Source organism: Erinaceus europaeus, chromosome 1, assembly GCF_950295315.1.
Source record: "Erinaceus europaeus chromosome 1, mEriEur2.1, whole genome shotgun sequence".
Classification (NCBI taxonomy): domain Eukaryota; kingdom Metazoa; phylum Chordata; class Mammalia; order Eulipotyphla; family Erinaceidae; genus Erinaceus; species Erinaceus europaeus.
This window is the reverse complement of record NC_080162.1, coordinates 1818387-1841394: the sequence shown is the minus strand read 5'-3', so window position 1 is coordinate 1841394 and position 23008 is coordinate 1818387. Positions and strand designations below refer to the sequence as shown.

The window sequence follows — 23008 nt, the reverse complement described above, 5'->3', positions numbered from 1 at the left end:
ACCACTTTCCTGATCTCAGCGAGTTCTGGTCATGACTTTGGGGTTTGCACAAGGACTTTGACTTGTCTTCTCCTTACTGAGAAGTTGATCTCTGCATTGTGGCCTCTTGATCACATTACCCAGCACATAATGGTCCCTCTGCAAATGCCAACTGCTACGTTTGTCCTGCAGTGCTTCTCTTTGGGCATTTCTTACACCATTTCATTGGACGGGGGTAATTCACAGTCACAGCTGTTGACACATGAAGACAGTTTCTCATCAACCCATTAGAGATGTCTGCAGAAAACTCTCACCACCCCTGCCCCCAATTTAGAATTTAGGTTCTCACCAAGCATCTTGAAAATGCTTTATTTTCTTTCTTTCTTTCTTTCTTCCTTTCTTTCTTTCTTTCTTTCTTTCTTTCCCCTTTCTTGTTATTTCTTCCTTCCTTTCTTTCTCTCCCTTCCTTCCTTCATTCGTTCCGTTCTTTCTTCCTCCCTTACTTTCTTTCTCTCTCTTCCTTCTTTCCTTCCTTCCTTTCTACCTTCCTTCCTTCCTACCTTTCTTTCTTTCTTTCTTACTTTCTTTCTCTCTCCTTTCTTTCTTCCTTCATCCTTTCCTTCCTTTCTTGTCAAGCTGGCTTCATGAGAGGAGACAGACGACCAGGGACTCATGGTTGAGCTGTACGCAGTATCTCTTTATTCATGCAGGACGCAGCACAATCTAAGCCGAGCTAGACTAAAACTAACACAACTACCAACTAACTAAAATGAACAATGTTGTCCTTACATACTTTCCAAGTAGGGTGTAAACAAGATGTGACATACAGAGGGTGGAGAGAAAAGTGACTGGTGAAAATCAGGGTGTGACAAGGAGAGGGGGTGGAGCAGGCAAGAATTCTACCACTGAACCACCAATGCCCTGGAGGGAGGGTGGTGCTTTATGTAAAAGTGATTTATGTAAATAGACTGCAGCAGTGGTTATGTAAATAGAATACAGTAGTTATGTAAATAGAATACAGTGTTAAGCAGGGAGTATTAAACTAATGAAACAGAAGGGATTTTTTAGAAGCATACCAACACTTTCTCTCTCTCTCTCTCTTTATTTCTTTTTTCTTCTTTCTTTCCCTCTCCTTCCTTCCTTTCTTTCCTTCTTTTCTTCTTTCTTTCTTTCTTTCTTTCTTTCTTTCTTTCTTTCTTTCTCTCTTCTTTTCTTTTTTCCCAGGCTCCCCACCTGCAGGGGAGTTGATTCACAGGCGGTGAAGCAGGTCTTCAGGTTTCTATCTTTCTTGCCCCCTCTCTGTCGTTCCCCTCCTCTTTCCAATTCTCTGTCCTATCCAACAACAATGACATCAATAACAACAGCAATAAAAAAACAAGGACAACAAAATGGAATAAATAAATATTTTTAAAAAATAATTTTAAACAGACAGAATTAATTAAGTGAAAAATTCTTAAGAACTGAAATGCCTTTGTTAACATTCCCAAGTCCCAGTTAACCATTAAACAGAATGTAACCATGTCTAAGAGTTTCTCTGCTTTGCCGGAACATAAGCTTAGCTGAAGAGAGGAGTGTTCTGGAACAGCTTAACCACAACGAGAATAATTCTGTTTCAGCCAACGCCAAAATGCGGTTGCTGTTAGCACTGGCAAGCTTGATATCTGCACTTGGAACGGCTCAAGGTTACTTTGGACAGTTAAATATTAAAAACCCTGAAGCAAACATGAATATTGTAAGTTACTGAGGGAAAAAAAAATCTATGAAAGGTGAGAGATATTGCCATGCTTTAGAATCATGTAGGGCTAAGCTTTTACGTGACAAATTAAACATATTAATATCAAGTTATTTGATGCACTAAAAAAAAACTTTGAAAACTTAAAATTTTGTTGTTTCCTCGTCAGAGTCAGATGATTTCTTACTGGGGGTACCCCAGTGAGGAGCACGAAGTCCTGACTGCAGATGGCTATGTCCTTACAGTCAACAGAATTCCTCATGGGAAGAAAGACTCAGAGAACAGAGGTACAAGCTTGATTTCTCTCCCTCCCCCTCCATCTCCCTCTCCCTCTCACCCTCCCCCTCCCCCTCCCCCTCCCCCTCCCTCTCCCTCTCCCTCTCCCTCTCCCTCTCCCTCTCCCTCTCCTTCTCTCTCTCCCTCTCCCTCCCCCCATCTCTTCCTTCTTTCTTCTCTTTGATCTTTCCTTCATCCTTTATCTGGCCTTTCTCTCCCTTTCTTCCTCCTTTCATTCCTTTCTAAGACTGAACAAGTGGGTCTTTTACCTGGAAATTCAGCTAACATGAAGCCACTCTCAGCAGTCTTCAAGGAAGTCACCATGAAATCCATGAAACTGATGGCAAAAAACTGAAGTGTTATGTGATAAGTGCAACTGAGCATTAAGTGTGCGAGTCCTAGCAGAAGCAGCTGACTCAGCTAGGGAACATCAAAGCAGCTCAGTGTTCAGGAATAACAGCTGAGCAGAGCATTGGCTAAGTGTAAGAGAATGCTCAACTCCTAAATACATAAAAGTTATTGTTGTTATTATTGTGTTGTTGTTGTTTTGTTTATTTTTTGGTTACAACTATTCAAGTTTCTCTTGCTTCAGAAAATTGTTAAGTACAAAAAAATAAAAGCAAAATCACCCCTGATTTTACCTTTCAGAGTCCATTTAAAGTAACATCGTGTGGAATGCTGTTTAGTGTATGACATTTCCAAAAGCTTTCTGAGAGCCAATGGAGGTACAATTAAGTGCTTGGTTAAGATGTAAAATCTGACGGAGTGTGGTCACCTTAGGAACCAGCACCTTAATAAAGATCATCTGTTCATGGCAGGGGTAGATAGCGTAATGGTTATGAGAGACTCTGAAGTTCTAGGTTCAGTTCCCTGCATTAACCGACATAAGCCAGAGCTGAGCAGGGCTCTGGTCATAAAACAAACAAGCAAAATCTGTTCAAAACCACTCACTCCAGGAGGCAAACATATTTAGTTGTGGCCATGCATTGCTGTTTCATGTTATCAGAGAATACGAAAAGCCTGGGAGAGTCTGGCTGTACCACAGCGGGTTCAGCACACATGGTGCAAAGCGCAAGGACCACCTTAAGGATCCCGGTTCAAGCCCCCGGCTCTCCACCTTCAGGGAAGTCACTTCACGGGCAGTGAATCTGGTCTGCAGGTGTCTGTCTTTCTCTCCCCATCTCTGTCTTCCCCTTCTCTTTCCATTTCTCTCTGTCCTATCCAACAATGAGAACAACAATAATAACTACAACAATAAAACAACAAGGGCAACAAAAGGTAATTAATAAATAAATAAATATTGAAAAAAAGAAAGAAAAGGCTGGATAAAGATTTCTTGTTTTTCTAGGTCAGAGGCCAGTTGTATATTTGCAGCATGGATTTCTCACATCAGCCACAAACTGGATTTCCAACCTGCCCAACAACAGCCTGGGCTTCATCCTGGCCGACGCCGGCTATGATGTGTGGATGGGCAACAGCCGCGGAAACACCTGGTCCCGGAGAAACTTATTCTATTCACCAGACACAACTGAATTCTGGGCTTTCAGGTAAAGGAAAAAGACAGTCAAATACCAACATTTAAAAATAAGTGATAGAGGGAGTCGGACTGTAGCGCAGCGGGTTAAGCGCAGGTGGCGCTAAGCTCAAGGACCGGCGTCAGGATCCCGGTTCGAGCCCCCGTCTCCTCACCTGCAGGCAGGTCCCTTCACAGGTGGTGAAGCAGGTCTGCAGGTGTCTGTCTTTCTCTCCCCCTCTCTGTCTTCCCCTCCTCTCTCCATTTCTCTCTGTCCTATCCAACAACAACGACATCAATAATAACTACAACAATAAAACAACAAGGGCAACAAAAGAGAATACATAAATAAAATAAAATTTTTTTAAAAAATAAATTTAAAAAATAAGTGATAGATTAAAAAACACGTGTAGGTTGAGGTATTAGGGCAAAAATGTCAGAGCACAGGATTTGCAGACCTGAACACGTTGAGATTCTATGTTCTACACCTGGCACCTCCATAAACTAGAGCTGAGCACCGCTATGCTTTCTCTTAGAAGAACAAAAGAATCTGGGAGCCAGGAAGTGGTGCACCTGGTTATGTGCACACAGTGTGAAGCACAAGGACATGCACAAGGGTCCTGGTTCAAGAACCTGGGCCCCCAATTGCAGGAAGGATGATTTAAAGGCAGTGAAGAACATCTGTAGGTGTCTATTTCTCTCTTTCTCTCTCTCTCTCTCTCTTCCCTCCTCTTTCAAATAAAAAAAATATTTAAATAAATAAAATTTTTAATATTTAAGTATTTCACTAGAAATATTCCAATCTAGTCTCTTTTTTAACTTATTCCCTTTTGTTGCCCTTTTTGTTGCTATTGATGTCGTCATTGTTGGATAGGACAGAGAGAAATGGAGAGAGGAGGGGAAGACAGAGAGGGGGAGAGAAAGACAGACACCTGCAGACCTGCTTCACTGCCTGTGAAGCAACTCCCCTGTAGGTGGGGAGCCAGGGGCTCGAACTGGGATCCTTACACTGATCCTTGTATCCTTGTGCTTCATGCCATGTATGCTTAACCAGCTGCACTACCACCCGACTCCCGAATCTAGTCTTTTTTAAAAAACATATTCTACTGCAAGATGAAAGTAAATTTTATTCAGATCTCTTTCCTGTGTGGCTTCTTTTTTAATTTTCATGGATCAGAAGCTTCATACATGTACCAATTCATTACTCTTATGCAGTATCTGTATATGGGCCAGAGGGAGAGAGAAAGGGAGAGATGTAGAGAGGGGGAGGGGGAGAGTTAGAGAGAGGAAAGGGGAAGGGGAGAGTGAGAGAGGGGAGGGAGAGGGGGAGGAGGGAGAGGAGGAGGAGAAGAGGGAGAGGGGGAGGGGAAGAGGGAGAGGGAGAGGAGAAGAGGGAGAGGGGGAGGGGAAGAGGGAGAGGGGGAGGGGAAGAGGGAGAGGGGGAGGGGAAGAGGGAGAGTGGGAGGAAAAGAGGGAGGTGGGAGGGGAAGATGGAGGGGGGTGAAGAAGGCGAGGGGGAGGGAGAAGGGAAAGGAGAGGGTGAGGGAGAGGTAGAGAGAAAGACAGAGATGAGAGAGACCATGGCACTGGATTTCCCCTGGTGCTGTAATGCCTTTCCTGTGGTGCTGTGGTTTGAACATGGACTGTGAGTAAAGCAAGACACTCACCCTACCTAGTCACCTACCTCTCAGCGTGACTCACCCCTTCCCTCCACCAGTCCTGTCTTCTTCCATACAACTTATTCCAGAAACAGCTTCCCCACCCCACCCCCAATTTTCCCATGGTTTCAATTCTTATTATTAGGGAATTCCCTGAATATTATTTTCCAAATGAAATGAATAAAATGGTAGAAACAAGGAAATTCAGTGCTCTTAGCAGATCTGGAGGGCAACATTCTTAGAGATGTAAGAGTATGTGCCAACCAAATCAGGGTGAGTGGGGTGACTAAAATTCAGGTACCTTGAGAGATAGCAAAGCTTCCTGTTACTGGCACTCTTCTGCCTGCCTTATTATGGGGACTTACTGACAGAGGGAAAAGGAGGAGGAAGTTGGCTGGTGATGGTGCTGTGCAGAAGTGCCCTGATTATCCTGGGCGTGGAAAAGTGATTTCATGTGTCAAGAATGTGAAGGTAGCAGGAGTAGAAAGGAAGAGAAGGCCAGGGAATCTCACAGGCTCGACCAGGCAGAGCTGATTTGTCCAGGAAATGTGTTGGAGCTCATACCATTGTAAAAGAAGCTGATGAGAAACTTGAAATTAGGGAGTGGCAAAGCTATTTTCATTCATATGATATTATTTTAGCTGATTTGTAAAGCATATAATGGGCCACCTTGGCGTATATAACTATTCAGCTTACATGGAGGTACAGGAAGAGAAAGAATCCACATATACTGTGCCTATCTGAAACAGAATCTCTTTTAGAAGTTACAGCAAGGAAATGTATTCAAATAGTTTTGATACATATATATTTTTTCTTTCAGCTTTGATGAAATGGCTGAGTATGACATTCCAGCTACCATCAATTTCATTTTACAGAAAACTGGACAGGAACAGATCAGCTATGTTGGCCATTCCCAGGGTGCCTCCATTGGTAAGGAAAAGCATCTGAAGCAAGTAGCATAACTCCTAGGGAGCCTTCCCCAGTGGCTGCCCACACTTGCTGGCCACCGAGCTCAAAGACAATGACAGGAAGACAATTGTTTTGTTGGAATATTGGGAAACTAAATGAGGGTGGAGAGCAAATTATTTGTGCAAGGTAACACAGTTATTACAAGTGGGACAGCCCAGGAGAACTGATTCTCTAGACCAGCTTCTGAATCATGGCTCCAGGTAGAAGCTGGTCTAGCTCAGTCACCCATGTTGGAACAACTACAGCATGTCCTAAATCACAGCAATAACTACATTTCCTTAAAATCCCTGTCTTTGTATTAGACTGCATCTAGTAGGGGAAGGGAGGTGTAGCAGTGAGAGCAGCTGTGAGAGGAAAGTGAACGAGAGTGTATGGAACTTGCCCACTCTAAGCCAAACTTCTCAGATAAAGACAGACAGATACACACACACACACACACACACACACACACACACACACACACACAGATACCACAACATTTCAATCTTCCCAGAGCAGAGTCTGTGGGTCAGGAAAGGCTCAAATCTGGACTGCGTGTATGGCAAGACATGCTTGCTACTGGAGAAAATATTTTTTAAAGATTCATTTATCTACTTATTTATTTATTCTTTTAAAATATTCATTTATTTATTTATTCCCTTTTGTTGCCCTTGTTGTTTTATTGTTGTAGTTATTATTGTTGTCATTGTTGTTGTTGGATAGGACAGAGAGAAATGGAGAGAGGAGGGAAGACAGAGGGGGAGAGAAAGACAGACACCTGCAGACCTGATTCACTGCCTGTGAAGCGACTCCTCTGCAAGTGGGGAGTCGGGTGCTCGAACTGGGATCCTTAGGCTGGTCCTTGTGCTTTGCGCCACCTGCAATTAACCCGCTGCACTATCACCGACTCCCTATTTATTTATTCTTATAGGACAGAGGGAATGAAACCAAATAACTACTCAGTTCTAGCCCTGTACCCAGGGAAGAAATAGGAAACTGAAGGAAAAAAATTACGGGTTACATGAGAGATATTCTAGGTTTTTTTTGTTGTTGTTGATGTTCATTCAGATGACTATCTTACTTCCCACTTGAATACTCTGCTTTCCCACTGCAGTTCCAGGCAGCAACAGTAGCGAGATCAAGACATGTCCAGGGAGGGACCAAACGAGGTAGTCGGAGCTGGTGAATATTCCGGCTTCTTTGCATACAAGCGCTGATTTGCCCTGTAGATTTTAGACAGAATAAATCAGGGAGGAAAAGCTTTCAGGTATTGTTGTGTTGAGTGGTTTATGTTGCCCCCAACATAAAGACTGGTATTCAGGATGACTTTAGAGACAAGTAGAGGCAGGAGCAGCAAGGGAGAAACTGAGCTCCCTGCACTGTGTGGAAGATTCCAGCATTTGTTCCCTGCCTGGCCAGACTAGCTTCGCAGGCTGGAGACAGATAACCAGGGACTCATGGTTGAGCTGGGATGCAGTTCAATCTTTATTGATGAGTGGGGATGCAGTTCTATCTAGCTAATCACAATATTGTCATATATATATATATCTTGAGGCGGAAGTTTTAGGAAGAGGAAGTATGTAGGATGGGGGTGGGGAGAAGGAAAAAGCAGAAACCAGTGGGGATTAAAGCAATGTCCTGTAGGCAGAGCGGTTCCCAGGTAAAACACTGATTATGTAAATAGAACACAGCATAAGCAGTGCAACAGAAGAGGCCTTAAGAGAATTTAGAAGCAGACCAACATTTCCCCTTTTCTTTTTAACTAATAGCCATAGTATCAGGTGTGTGGGTTAAACAGAAACCTATATCATACAGGCATTTTCAAAAGAACTGGCACAAGACAGGGAGGAACAAGTAGGAAAGCAGCAAGAACCAGTGTGATGCCAAGGGGAGGCCTGAGGGGGTGTTTCCTACCTCAAAGGGAAAGGCCTAGCAGGTGAAAGGGTGTTTCTTGCCTCTGGGGGCATCTATTGCCTCAAAGGGCATTTCCTGCCTCTGTGGGCATGACCTAGAAAGGAGGGGGGGTTTTCTGACTCTGTGGGCAAAGCCTGCAGGTGAGGAGGCGTGGCCTATAGAGTCCCAAGGCAGCTGGCTACTAAGTCCATAGACTGCTCAGTCAGTCTTTGAGAAACCCAGCAGCATAAAGGGAAGCTGCTATAAAGTTGTGTAAAGTGTCCAGAAGGTCTACCAGTAAGTCTGATAGAAGTGTCAGTCCAAAGCAGATGACCGTGGATGAAATGCTAGGGGATGAAACGCTGCACGTCTGTCTCAATGGGGAAGGTCAACCACTCTAATTCTGATTTTCTGTAGAGAGTGAGCTTTGGAGTCTGTGAATCTATTTCTTCAGGTCATGCCAGGTCACATCATTGGTTTCGGGGGGGGTCCAAATGGATTTCTGGGGATTTCATTTGTGTAGATGCTTTTTCATGTGAAGATCTGACTGCTGTAATTCACTTACTTGTCAGACAAAGCTTGTAGCAGATTAGAAGTTTACTATAATTGATAACTCCATTATAATTGGAAGTCCTTTCTAGTATGATTTTAAGGTTGTTTAAACAGTTTAAACTCAATAAAAGAAACATGTTTAGAAGTCTCAGCCATGAGAATCATTAGCATAACCATTGCTTTTTCTACCCCGCCCATACTCATTCAGTTTTCAGGATTAAATGTTTCCAAGACGTAAAAAATCAAAAGAGAAAAAAACAATTTTTTGGACTGTTTTGGATGTCTCTAGAAATCATGGCAGTGTCCAGCATTTTTTTTTGTAAAGTTAATGTCATAATAAAATTCAATCATTCAAATCACTCTCTTATGAAACTCAACTGAAAGCATACAGAAAACTTAAGATATTCAGAGAGAACAATGAAGGGGGGAATAGAGAGAAAATCAGTAGGCAGTTTTTGCTTCTTTCACCTTGAACCAGATTATCCAGATAGCACCATGTAGCATTGTGAGTCCCAGAGGACGTCCTAGTCCAAAAAGCTCTTCAAAATTCCATTTAGGGTACTTCTAACGGTTCCTGCTGGATTTCTGCAGGCACCCATTTCTATAAGCGCCTTCCAATCGAAGAAAGAATTGAATCAGGAGGGTATAACTAACCATGTGTCTCCATTCTGGGGACTGCCAGGATACTGGAGAATGCTCTTCAAGTTAGAGTAGTCCTTCTCCATGGGAAACATGGGAAAGGGAGTCCAGAAAGTCCAAGGAGAAATCTCCATGCATCTCCAAAGTTCTATGATCACAGTCATAAGAAACTTAAATGAGACCCAGAGCAAAATGTAGTCCTTCTCCTTGGGAAACATGGGAGAGGGAGTCCAGAAAGTCCAAGGAGAAATCTCCATGCATCTCCCAAGCTCTATAATCATAGTAATAAGAAACCAAAGTTCCTGGTCAGAGAATCAAAGTGTGGCTCAGAGCAAAATGTTCCAGAGACATAGAAACTGTCTCATGACAAAAGAGTAGAGGCTTTGGGAAACCTGTTCGCAAGTAGAAAGGCAACCCATGGCGGATGGGTAGCCAAGTTTACTTATCTGGGGGATGAACAGGTTAGGTCCCACGTCAGTGCCAGTCCCTGTTTCATGGCTCCATTTGCCAGCTAGCTTTGTGGGTGGGTGAGAGAGATGACTAGGGACTCATGGCTGAGCTGGGATGCAGTTCAATCTTTATTGATGAGTAAGGATGCAGCTCAATCTAGCTAGTTCTAATCACATTATTGTCATATATATATATATTTCTTGAGGCGGAAGTTTCAGGAAGAGGAAGTATGTAGGATAGGGGGTGGGGAGATGGAAAAAGTGTGAACCAGTGGGGATTAAACCAATGCTCTGCAGGCAGGGCGGTTCTCAGGTAACACAGTGATTATGTAAATAGACCACAGCATAAGCAGTGCAATTGAAGAGGTTTTAGAAGCAGAATTTAGAAGCAGACCAACAGTTCCCTGCTAAGGTGATATAGGCCTGCTAGCTTACAAGTCACTAGAGGCAGTCTGGAGCCACAGGCTGGGAGCCTGAGCTGGGCTCTTCTAAGCAAAAGCAAAATAAGACAGGACACAGCTTGTTCTTCAGTGAAGGTTCAGTACTTGCCTTAGACTTGAAGAACCATTTGTCAAACTGAAATTAACTAACTTTCCACGTTAGTACCAAGTTTACGAGAATCTCATCCTTTAATTTCCAAACTATTAAAAAAAAAAAAAAAAGGAACCCTTTCAGATAATGACTTGGAACAACACACTGGTTAATAAGTACTTTTTATACGTCTGTGACTGTGATTTTAAAACTGCAGTTTTCAAACCTGCTACCTGTTCTGGAAGGTCTAGAGATATTCAGTTATTGAATTGTAGAATTGTAGTAAACTTTTTTTAGTATTCCTTTCAGTGAAAAAAAAGTTTTTTTCTTGAATCAAAATAACTCAAACCTAACACTCTTTCGAATTATTACTTCAATACTATTTGTTTATTTATTTTGCCACTAGGGTTATTGCTGGGGTTTGGTGCTAATGTGATGAACTAACTGCTCTTGGTGGCCATTTTTCCTTTTTTTTGGATATTACAGAGAGAAGAAATGGAGAGATAGAGATGGAGAGAGAAAGGGAGAGATATGCAGCATTGCTTACTGCTTGTGAAGCTCTCTCCATAGATAGGGATCAGAGACTTGAACTCGGATCCTTGCACATATGAATATTTATGTACAATAAATAACCAATACACCACATCCCATGCCCTATTTCAAATTGTTATGTTTCTGCTGTTTATTTTTGATAGGCTAGAGAGAAATTGAGAGTGGAAAGGAGAGATAAGGTGAGATAAAACAGGAGAGACCTGCAGCAGGACTTCATCACTGGGGTGAAGCACCACCTGGGACTCGAACTGGGTCCTTGCAGACTGTAATGTGTGCTCTCAGCTAGGTGTGCCACCACCTGGCCCTTCCTTTTTCAATTTTTCTTCTTTACTGACAACCCAGCTTATGTACTGCCTGTAATCTATACTTAGACAACCAGAGAACGTAGTTCCTTAACACTAGAGGCAGTCTGCCACGGAACAGGAGCATAGCTTGGGTTCTTCTGAGCAAAAGAACAATGACGTGCTCTTGGAATGATGGCTCTTTTTCACACAGAATCAGGTTTTAGAGTATACACATGAGTAAGCTGCCTGAGTCTAAAGTGTTTTTGTTTGCTTTTGTCCAAGCTGCTCTTAACTCTCATCAATATGGCATTATTAATAGTAAGTCTTCCTGTAGAGTTCCAGTATAGAGAATTCGGCTGTCTGATCACACTGCAGCCCACCATTTTCCTTCTGTGCTGATAATCAGTCAATACCACTGAGTGATCTTACATGTTGAGCATAGATTCTTGAATGCCCTTCATTAGCCATGTGCCAAACGTTTACTGTATACCGAGTATCCTGGTAAATACACATATATCTTTTTAAATATTTACTAAACAACCTCATAGAGCACTCATCTCCAAGCTGGAGATGAAAAAGTTGAGGATCTTAGACTTTAGTTGACTTTGACCTGGTAACAAAAAAATAGCAAACTATAAATCTAGGATTTCAAATCTCCTGTGGTCATATTTTAGATGAAATTGGGAGTGTTCAGAGTGTTCAGCATAGCATTGAGTGGTCAGATATTAAATTTGTGCTTTTAACCATTATACTTCTGTGCCTTTCTTATAGTAAATATCAATCATCTCATTTTGGTTAAACAGATTTAAATTTATTTAAAATCTCTCTTTATCATAAGTTATAAGCCTGTCACCATACGGTTACCCTACAACTTGTATTTTTTTCTAAAATCTGATTAAAATGTTCTTCACACATTTTTATTAGTGATTTAATAATGATTTGCTGGATTAGAAAATGTTTGATAGCTTTATAGTACCACTCCAGCTATCGCCAAAGTCTGTGCCCTCCTATAATATTTCTTGTTTGGCCTCCAGGATTATCACTGGGGCTTGGTATCTGCACTACAAATCCACTACTGCTGGAGACCACCTGTTGTCCTTGTTGTTTATCCTTGTTGTTGTCATTATTTTTGTCGTTGTTGTTGGATAGGAAAGAGAGAAATCAAGAGAGGAGGGGAAGACAGAGAGGGGGAAAGAAAGAAAGTTGCAGACCTGCTTCACTACTTGTGAAGCAACTCCCTCTTCCCCTTTAGGTGTGGAGCCAGGGACTCGAACCACACTCATATATATTTTATTCTCATGTTACCATAAAAAAATCCATGTAAGAAGAAAAACAAATATACTAAATTCTGATTGAGTTGAATATCATGAACTTCTCAGAATGTCCCAGAGTCTCTGTTAGTAATTCCAAAATAATCTTACATGCATATGTACATAACACACACACACACACACACACACACACACACACACACTCTTTCTCTCTCTTTTAATTGTTCCCTTGTCCTTCTGTTTCAGGTTTGATTGCCTTTTCTACAAATCCGAAGTTGGCAAAAAAAGTCACAACATTTTATGCGTTGGCTCCAGGTTCCACGTTGACATATACAAAAAGTATTCTAGGCAAACTTTCTTATGTTCCTATGTTCATCTTAAGGGTATGTCATTCTTTTTTCACTTACCCTAAGAAATATAACTGTCCACAAATTTAAAAGTGATAGAGGGAACTAAAATGCTTGATGATAACATGTCTATACCCAAGAATGAAAAGGTACAGGTTGATATTTCCCCCTGTCACAAATTATTCCTGAACACTTTTCTACTTGTTCTTTGTTCTTGATTTGTTTATGTGTATTAACAATGCTTCAGAAGTGCTTTTACCTCTTTGTAGCTGTTTCTGTTATCAAGCATTCTAGTCAGTTCTGTCAAGATCTTAATTCTCATACTCCCTTGACCCTCACTCTGGAAAAGTGAAAGAGAACTAAAAACAAAACAGAATAGTCAGATAAGAAGAATAAACTGTCTGGGTAACATGGAGAATACTAGGACAGAATGGGAAGGAAATAAAGAAAAAAGAGGAAAGAGAGGAAAGTAGACAGTATAATGGTTATGCAAACAGACTCTCATGCCTGAGGCTCTAAAGTCCCAGGTTCAATTTCCAACATAATCCAGAGCTGAACAGTGCTTCCTTAAAAGAAAAAAAAAAAAAAAAGGAAAGAAAATAATGGTTGAGTATAGGCATTGTGATCTTTCATCAAATAGTCTGATTCACAATTCTTTTTTTAAAATATAACTACAAATTAATAGGAGTGTACATAAAAACCATTCGACCAACAAAAGACTGTGTCCCATCCCATCCTCCCCCCTCCCCACCAGCCCATGAAGCCAAACATCCACCCTCACTCGCAACCCAGATTTTTTACTTTGGTGCCCTATTCCAAAATCAGTCAAACCCTGCTTTGAGTTTCCCTTTCTGTTTTTCTTTCTCATCTTCTGTATATTGGTGGGATCATCCCATACTCATCTTTATCTTTTGTTAAGTGTTCCTGCCTTTCATATGTTTCAGTTCTTCATTTTTCCATTTTTTATTTGTGATTAATAACAGGGTTATAATATTTTAAGATTACAACATAGTTACATTCCACATCTACTATCAATGATCTGTATCTCCACCATCCTAACACCCCCCAAAAAACTTCCATAGTTCCTACGAGTTTTAGAATAAATTTGCTTACTACTTTTTTTACTTTAAGCTTATCAGTTCTCCAGATTCCACATAAGAGTGAAGCCATCGAGCAGTTGTCTTTCATCTCTTCATTTATTTTCACTGAGTATAATCGCCTCAGTTCTTTATGTTGCACCGATGAGCAAAATCATCAGGTAGCTTTTATGCAAATAAATAAAACTCACTTGCTAGAATATATAAACTTTAGCAACAAGAATCCTTGAACACAAGCACTGAATTAAAGAACCTCAGGGTATATAAGGAAAATGAGAAAACCAAAAAAAAAAAAAGTAAGAAAGATTAAAAAATACTATAGAGAAAATGACATCACTTAAAAAGATGTAGAAGACTACATGCATATAAATGTGCATGAAACTTTACATAAAATACTACATGTATAAAAATTGTTTGAAAACAATTGTTCTTGTCTCCCTGTTGTCTGTCATGTGAATTTTGAAAGTAATGGATTTCTATCTCATGCCATTTATCCAGAATAAATTGAGGAGTTTGTATTTTTTTCAAAAGTCCTGCCAGCGTATTCCCTAAATTCTTTCTCTCATAGCTCTTCTGAATCTGTCTTATAAACTGTTTGCTGTTACCTTGGCTTTACAGACCCAGAATTTTCCTATTTTTGGTTTCTGTTGTTGGCCAGGTGGTATTGCTGGATTCTGTTCTGTAATGTGAATTTTGGCTGGGGGTAGAGGGGAGGAGGTTCGAGGTTCTCATAGAATTATGGAATCTAATATCCTTTAAACGGAACCCTAGTCTGGGGGTGGTAGAAGGGAGAAATCCCAGACCACCTTTTATTGACAGACTGGTTTCTCCAAGTGGGAACATTGCTGTTAAGTCAACTTCCAGCTCATAGTTTGGTGAGCTTCCCTGCTGCCACAGGGCACAGTGTTTAGTTCCTTCGTTATTCAGGATGCTGGTCTTGGGTCCACTCAAAAGTCTGTGACTTCTACAGCTCTAACAGTGGCCTTGAGCTCCTTTTCTTTTCTTTTTTAAATGTGTTTATAAAAAGGAAACATTGACAAAACCATACAATAGCCACTTGGGCCCAGAGCAGTTCCGCAAAGACCTGTCAAATCAGTCATGTTACTTGAAGCAGTCACAGATAAGTCACCCACAGCCAAAGCAAGTGCTTGAGTTCTCTCCCTGCTGCTCCCACCACCCACATACTCTCATCAACCTTCAAAGGGTGCTGCTGCTTCACCACAGATCCCAGCTGTTCTCTGATGACATTTGTTGAGTTATTCTGTTATAATACCTGTGTTCTGCTGCACCGTCAACATCCTAAAACTAGTCACCACCAATCTGCCTCAGAAGTTTCTTTCCCTTTTCTAATCACCATCTTTCCCTTCCTCATCCCACACTTCTGTGCAGTAGAGTGCTTTTGGTTCAGACTATGAAAGTCAATGATGCTATTTCCTCCTAGTGTTTTCAGCTATTCATGTCACTCTGAGCTAATGTGTCTACCCAAACCTAAAGTTTAAGGAACTTTAGTGGAGTAATGTTTATATAGCTTTTATTCAAACTGAAAGTTTTGTAGTGACATTGAGTGTTTGTACCTTCTGATTTGATTCAGAACATGTCTATTTCTTTTTCTCTTTTAAAGCATTTATTTATTCCCTTTTGTTGCCCTTGTTGTTTTATTATAGTAGTTATTATTGTTGTTATTGATGTCATTGTCGTCAGATAGGACAGAGATAAATGGAGAAAGGAGGGGAAGCAGAGAGGGGAAAGAAAGACAGACACACCTACATACCTGCTTCACCACCTGTGAAGCAACTCCTGTGTAGGTGGGGAGCTGGGGGCTGGAACTGGGATCCTTACTCCGGTCCTGGTGCTTTGTGCCATGTGAGCTTAATACACTGTGCCACTGCCTGACTCACATCTATTTCTTTTTTAAAAGTTTTTAATTAATCTATTATGGATAATGACAAAGCAAAATTTAGAAGGGGCCAATGATGTGAACCTGGATCCTTGTGCACTGTAATGTGTGTGCTCCCTAGGTCCGCCACTTCCTGGCCCCCAGAACATGCTTATTTAGTACTTGTACTCAGATTTGAGAGGTAATACAAAAATGTTAAAAAAATATATAACATATCAGAGTTTTAGATCAGAATTCTAGTTATAAGTTCCAGTTTGTTCAAGAGTGACATTCTATTACCCTAATGTTTCTTTATCTATTGAATGAGGATAGCAAAATATTTTCCTCAAAAATTGGTGGGTAACTTTCTCTTATAATTAAATTATCCACCTTCAGTCACTATTTCCTCTCTTGATTCATAATTTATTGCAGAAGTCATGTATTCTGACAGTTGCAATACTAGTAGGTTGTTTTATGATTTTATTCCATAACTTCTTATCAGAGTAAGACTACCTTCTGTGTCTTCTGTTTCTTCTTAATCAACAACACTGCTCAGGGCAGCAACAAAAACCCAGTATTGATATCTGCCATGTTCTTTAAACAACTTCATTGTAGGAGCTAAGTGCAAGTATTTGAAATTCTGAAAAAGTGCACAGAAATTTGACAGTACTGTGAAAGTCAACTCTCTCTACACAAAGATTATAAAAATGAATGAGTCTCTCTCAGTCCTAACTGTCAGAACCCTCTAGTGATCCTTTTATTTTGCAGCTGATACTTGGTAATAAAATGTTGTTGTCACACAACTTTCTCGATAAATTCGTCGCTGACCAAGTGTGTTCCCGGAAAGTCCTCAATCGCATCTGCAGCAATACCTTATTTCTCATCTCTGGATTTGATGCCAAGAACTTGAATATGGTTTGTATATATCAAAATCTCTATTCTGAATATTCTGATCAAAGTTGAGCGTTTTTATTTAATCATTACTGAAAGAATGAGAGGGTGAGAGTTCCAGAGCATTCCCTAGCACATACAACAACAAGGGCCAAACTTCTTCAGTCCCTTGCACCCTACCCACCTCACCAGCTCATCTGCTACACCACCCACTAGGTTCTGTGCATCACATCATTTCTGATTACTTGTCTCACTGCTTCTCGAGATGTTACAAAAAGTGTTCTGAGAGGTGGTGCAGTGGATAAAGCACTGGACTCTCAAGCATGAGGTCCAGAGCTCAAGCCCCAGCAGTACATGTACCAGAGTGACACCTGGTTCTTTCTCTCTCTCCTCCTATCTTTCTCATAAGTAAACAAATACAATTTAAAAAAAGAAATGTTACAAGAACTAGGAAGGAGTAGCATCAGAATTGTCTGTATGATAAGCAGACAAGCCCAAGACAACTCACAAGTCACTTCTCCCAGTTTCTCCTGAGAACTTTAATATGTCTTATGAAAATAAGAATCATGTATAGACATAATTAGGGCTATATATACTTCATAAAACACATATGTATACTATCTGTTTATACAAGTCCATATACCCCAGCCAGCCACATGAAACAAGAGGTCTATGGGCAAACATTTGACTCACTGTACTCTGCCTCTGATACTAGGCAGGAAAGAGTGGAAGCTGACTCTGAGGTCTAGATTCTTACCTCTGGCTCTTTCTTCTGCTATTTGTGTGGCACTGGTAGAATTTCTAAGCTTCTGTGAGCACCAAATTCTCTTTTGATAAAATGGAGATGATAATTTCTCCTTAAAAGTGACCATAAATGAAAGAAGTTGTCTCAGGCAAGTGTGCTTTGTAAACTCCAATGTGGCAGACAGTTGTGTCCCTGGTAGGTTTCCAGTGAGCATCCTTAAACACTGGAGCTGGGTGCGAGCATTCAACATCTGTGCTGTGGGCATGGAACACCCACTTGTGTGTCTGTGCACCTGTGCTTGCTTCCTAGAGCCGCCTTGACATATACCTGTCGCATAATCCCGCTGGGTCTTCCGTTCAAGATTTACTGCACTGGTGCCAGGTACAAACAAGTGTTGCTAAAATTTGTTTTGAGTGTCTGAACCTTCAGTACATTACAAAAACTCTATTAGTATATTCAGTTAAATGTTCCTAATGTGGAATTACTCAATCTTGTGAGTATGGGTTGAAAATCAAACACTCCTTATCAATGAAAATCCTACAAAACAGCCATTTTATGTAGCAAAAATGAGTAGTTTTTGTGACTGAACATAAAAGAAAAATTGTGCTTACCAAAGTTATATTTAAACACTTATAACTATCTTTTCCTGGATTATTATAATTAGTGGTCTTTACTTGTGGAATAAGAATATCCAGTAATCCTCTTATTCTTACAGTAATTCTTTGCCGTGTTATTTGTATAAGATATACTTTGATCTTAAACACGCCCCTTTAAATACTTCACTGCTTTTAAGCACAAAACAAAGGAAAGAACAAGCACGGTCTCACATGTCTAGCAGCTCAGTAATGGATTCTTGAGACTAAACATTGAGTCATTGCTGAAATCTAAAATACAGGATGTACTAAAAAATTGTTTACATTGAAAATAAGCTTCTGGGAAATGGGTAACTTTATTTTGTCACATAACCTAGAGATTTGTTGTTGCTGTTGTTGTTATTTCATGGTTCTGAATTTCTCCATATTAGGTCAAGAATGCTAAGAAGTTTCAAGCTTATGACTGGGGAAGCCCTTCTCAGAATATGATACACTATAATCAGGTAAACCATGAAGAGTTGAAAGTATTCACAATCAAAAACAAACAGACAAACAAATCAAAAAGAAGTGAATGGTGTAATTGCAGCTACTGTACATTTAGTTTCCAAAGAGAAGTTACTGCTCTGAACTCTTGGGTGAAGTGACTGGTGCTAGAGAAGCATTTCCTGGAATCTGCTCTTCATGGCAGACATCTTTGCTGTCTTCTCTCTCCTGCTGTGCAACAAGCTTCCACAGCTGGGTTTGCACAAGCTGCCTTCCTCATGCCCTGCCTCTACTTCCTGAACCCCACCACTCCTCACTGCTTCAGACAGGTAGGGGCTAGATCCCAGAGCCCAGGTATCCCTCCTCCCAGCACTGCAATCAACTAGTACAAAACACATTTTCCTAATGATCACCTCTTCAAGCCCCTCAAATACAGTCCTATTTTGAATCTTTCTTTAAAAGAAAGATCCCTTTTCATGTTCACTCAGCTGCCACCACCACACTTGAAGAAGGTTTGGTGCTGTGCTATCTTTCCCTCACTGTTTGACTGATCTTCTCTTTCTCTGTCTGAGAAAGTCACACTAGAATAGTTAAATGCAGGCATCAGCAACAACAAAAGATGCATTTGCTATGAGAGAAGAGGGCATTAAGTTAAGTGGGGTTAAGTGCTGCCAGAAATTGAACCTGCCATCTCTGACACCTCTCACCTTCAAGTGGATTCTCTAACTGGCTGAGTTGTCTCTTCAGACATGAATCTGCCTTTCTATAGATTAGTAATGCCAGAAGTAAGAATACTCTTGGAGGGTCAAGTATGACTTGGAAATCCAGACTGCCCTCCTGCTTACTAAGCTAGTGACATCTCTGGAGGGTCTTCAGCAATCTAAAACAGTGGTCAACACAAGCCTGTAGTTAATATCTAGAAAACTTGTTGAACAGTGGGAGAATTAAAGCACACTTTTTATTATGGACACTTTATATGCTTTTTGCTTTTGTCAAAATACAAGAAACTTTAAAAGCGAGTCAGGCAGTAGCACAGCAGGTTAAGCGAACGTGGTACAAGAAACTGTAATAATCACTAAAATACTTCACATAATGGGTCACAATAATTTTATAATATTTTTTAATATTTATTTATTTACTCCCTTTTGTTGCCCTTGTTGTAGTTATTATTGTTGTTATTGATGTCATTATTGTTGATGTTGTTGTTGGATAGGACACAGAGAAATGGAGAGAGGAGGGAAGACAGAGAAGGGGAGAAAAAGACAGAGACCTGCAGACCTGCTTCACCACCTGTGAAGTGACTCCCCTTTAGGTGGGGAGCCAAGGTCTAGAACTGGAATCCTCATGCCAGTCCTTAAGTTTGCTCCACATGTGCTTAACCTACTGCATTACCACCCGACTCCCAGTTCACACTATTTTGCTAAGTTGGCTATTACAGAAGAGGAGAAGAGCAAAATGTTAGCATGTTGTGTTACTGTTGAAAATGCCACTGCAAATTCTCTGTGAGCAGTGGGGAAATCAGTGGGCTCTTTCTCCCTTATTCTGATCTAGATTTTTTTTTTAAAATCTATGTAAGGACTGATTTTCTACATTTAGGAAATGGAAATGACAATAGCTTTTTTTCCTCAAATCTGAACCAATATTTAATAGGATCAAGCATTCAACACACACAGCCCTTCTGCCAATTGACTGGCCTGATAAATAACCAAACATAAACCCCAGCTAAAGAGTCGAGGTGTTTACAGGTCATTCTTTAGAGGACTCTTAAGGAAATGATCTGTTAACAGTTTGAACCCAATCCACTTCCTTCAGCTTGAGGTCTGACTTTTTACTCTGCAGAAATCATTCCTCAGTGCTCAGTCACTTCCGGTTTTTGCCCTATAAAGTCCTCCTGCTTCTGCCTCTCTCTCTCTTGCCCGATTTTCACCTCAGTTACTGGACGCAGGGAAGGGTGTTGCATGTAGCGGGAGGATGTCATTTTGCTAGCTCCACATGCCTGAACTGCTGCGCTCTCACCCAACTCTGAGGTGTCCGCGTGAATAAAGATTTGTGATCCCTCTCTGCTCCAGATCTCCATTCTCTCCTTCACATCGCAGCCCGACACCTAAGAATCAGCAAAACCAATTTCCTTGGGGAACGCAGTAGATAATAACTGCCCACGGGGACACTGGCTAAAACTTTATCCACACTAGGTTCCCACATGTTGCAAAGGGCCACTTGCAACACCATGATCGATTACATATCTACTTGGATAGTAATGAATTTCTCAAACATGCATTGAGCATTTACTTATAAAAAAGGTCATGGGACTTGGGTGATAGCACAGTGGGTTAAGCGCATGTGGCGCGAAGTGGCAGGACAGGCATAAGGATCACAGTTCGAGCCCCCAGCTCCCCACCTCCAGGGGAGTCGCTTCACAGGCAGTGAAGCAGGTCTGCAGGTGTCTGTCTTTCTCTCTCCCTCTGTCTTCCCCTCCTCTCTCCATTTTTCTCTGGCCTGGGAGTCCGGCTGTAGAGGAGAGGATTAAGCGTAGGTGGAGCAAAGCACAAGGACCAGCATAAGGATCCCGGTTCCAGCCCCAGCTCCCCACCTGCAGGGGAGTCGCTTCACAGGCGGTGAAGCAGGTCTGCAGGTGTCTGTCTTTCTCTCCTCCTCTCTGTCTTCCCCTCCTCTCTCCATTTCTCTCTGTCCTATCCAATAATGAGGACATCAAGAATAACTACAATAAACAACAAGGGCAACAAAAGGGAATCAAGATAACAAGGTCAATTCTCTAAGTAACATAAGTAAGATGCAGTCAGCCTACAGACGAGCACTCTGATGTTTCTCTTTGCTTTATTTTTTAGCCCACACCTCCTGTCTACAATATGACGGCCATGGAAGTGCCAATTGCAGTGTGGAGTGGTGGCAATGACTGGCTGGCCGACCCTAAGGATATTAACCTCTTACTTCCAAAGTTTCCTAACCTCATTTACCACAAGGAGATTCCTTCTTACAATCACTTGGACTTTATCTGGGCAATAAATTCCCCACAAGAAATTTATAATGAGATTTTGTCTATCATGGTTAGTCATAAAAGCTAGTTCTGGTTTTAAAGAATCCCCCACCAGTTTTTCCAAAATATTTTTCTTATCCATATGCTTTTCTGCAATGCTCTGACTTAATGCTTCCTTCCATCATCTTGACTTGAAAGATAAACTAGCATCAATAAACATTAAAAGTTTAAAGAAAATATGTTGTTGTTATTGTTGAAAAATCTATCTGGAAACTCTTAAGAGAGCACATCTGTGCTGAAGCTACACTTCTTTTTTTAAAGATTTATTTTAAAATATTTCTTTATTATTTATTCCCTTTAGTTGCCCCTGCAGGTGGGGAGCTGGGAGCTCAAACTGGGATCCTTAAGCCAGTTCTTGGGGCTTTGCATCACCACTACACTACCAGCCAACTTCCCAAGGCTACAGTTTGATCTCTTCTTTCGGTTTATGTTCAAAAGTCATTGTAGGTCATTATCCGTGGACTATTACTTCTGTCAAAAGAAAGTCCTGTGACTAAGGATTCTTTTTTTTTTAATTTTTATTTTTTTAATGGAGATGTTGACAAGACTATAGGGTAAGAGGGCTACATTTCCACACAGTGCCCTCCCCCAGAGCTCCATATTCGATCCCCTCCCCAGATAGCTTTCTTTATCTTTTTCTTTTTCTAATATTTTATTATTTATTCCCTTTTGTTGCCCTTATTGTTTTATTGTTGTTATTGATGTCATTGTTGTTGGATAGGACAGAGAGAAATGGTGAGCGAAGGGGAAGACAGAGAGGGGGAGAGAAAGACAGACACCTATAGACCTGCTTCACCTCCTGTGAAGCGACTCCCCTCCAGGTGGGGAGCCAGGGGCTCAAACAGGGATCCTTACACTGGTCCTTCTGCTTTGTGGCACGTGTGCTTAATCTGCTGCACTACCACCCAACTCCCTATCTTATTCTTTATCCTTCTGGGATTATGGTCCCAGGATCATCTTGGGGTGCAGAAGGTGGAAGGTCTGGCTTCTGTAATTGCTTCCCCGCTGAACATGGGTGTTGGCAGGTGGATCCATATCTCTCTCCCTAGTGGGGCAGGATCTGGGTAGGCTGGGCTCCAGGACACATTTTGGGGTCGTTTGTCCAGGGAAGTCCAGTTGGTGAGGATACTACTGGAGGTTGAATGAATTGCCATCTGCTGCCTATCTATATGGAGAAGCCTCCACAGGCTCTTTACCATGCTTAACTCCATGAGAGACACTTCATAAATAGAATTGCAGTTGGTTGTCTCTCACGGATGGTTGCAGCAGAGCAAAGGCAGGATGATCAGACAGAAGGAAGTGGTCCAGGAATAGTTAGGGGAAAGGGGGTCTATACTGCATCCCACTCCTGTTCTGTCCTCATCTTCCTGAAGCTGGACCATGAAACATACAGTGGCGTCGCAAAGATTTTAGAAATAAGGGCATCCTTCCGGCAATCACGGGGTCCAGAGCTGTCCTCTATGATACTCCAGCCACAACGCACAAGCTGAGAACTGTTTGCTTAAGGGATAATTTTGATCAGACTGACATTCTGGGGGGAGGGGTTACTTCGTCAACCAAATTATTTTATTTCTTTTTTTAAGTTTATTTTTATTAGTGACTCAATATTTATTTACAAAGTTATAAGATAAGAGGGGTACAATT

General features: G+C 41.2%; 1 protein-coding gene across 1 annotated transcript; it reads left to right on the top strand.

Moving 5' to 3' along the window:
* Positions 1 to 1588: 1588 nt before the first annotated feature.
* On the top strand, positions 1589 to 21461 carry LOC103126872 (gastric triacylglycerol lipase-like). The gene is made up of 9 exons (XM_060186675.1): positions 1589 to 1711; positions 1881 to 1998; positions 3336 to 3534; positions 5979 to 6088; positions 12524 to 12660; positions 16366 to 16512; positions 17543 to 17614; positions 18258 to 18329; positions 21156 to 21461. The coding sequence occupies exons 1-9, from the start codon at positions 1607 to 1609 to the stop codon at positions 21390 to 21392; spliced, it is 1197 nt and encodes a 398-aa protein (XP_060042658.1). The 5' UTR covers positions 1589 to 1606; the 3' UTR covers positions 21393 to 21461.
* The last annotated feature ends 1547 nt before the right edge of the window (positions 21462 to 23008 follow it).

Excerpts from the sequence above, each read along its gene's own strand:
- LOC103126872 (XM_060186675.1), top strand. The coding sequence starts at position 1,607 with ATGCGGTTGCTGTTAGCACTGGCAAGCTTGATATCTGCACTTGGAACG. Across the intron at positions 12,661-16,365 it reads TTCCTATGTTCATCTTAAGG|CTGATACTTGGTAATAAAAT; the intron begins GTATGTCATTCT and ends TTTATTTTGCAG. Across the intron at positions 17,615-18,257 it reads ATTTACTGCACTGGTGCCAG|GTCAAGAATGCTAAGAAGTT; the intron begins GTACAAACAAGT and ends TCTCCATATTAG.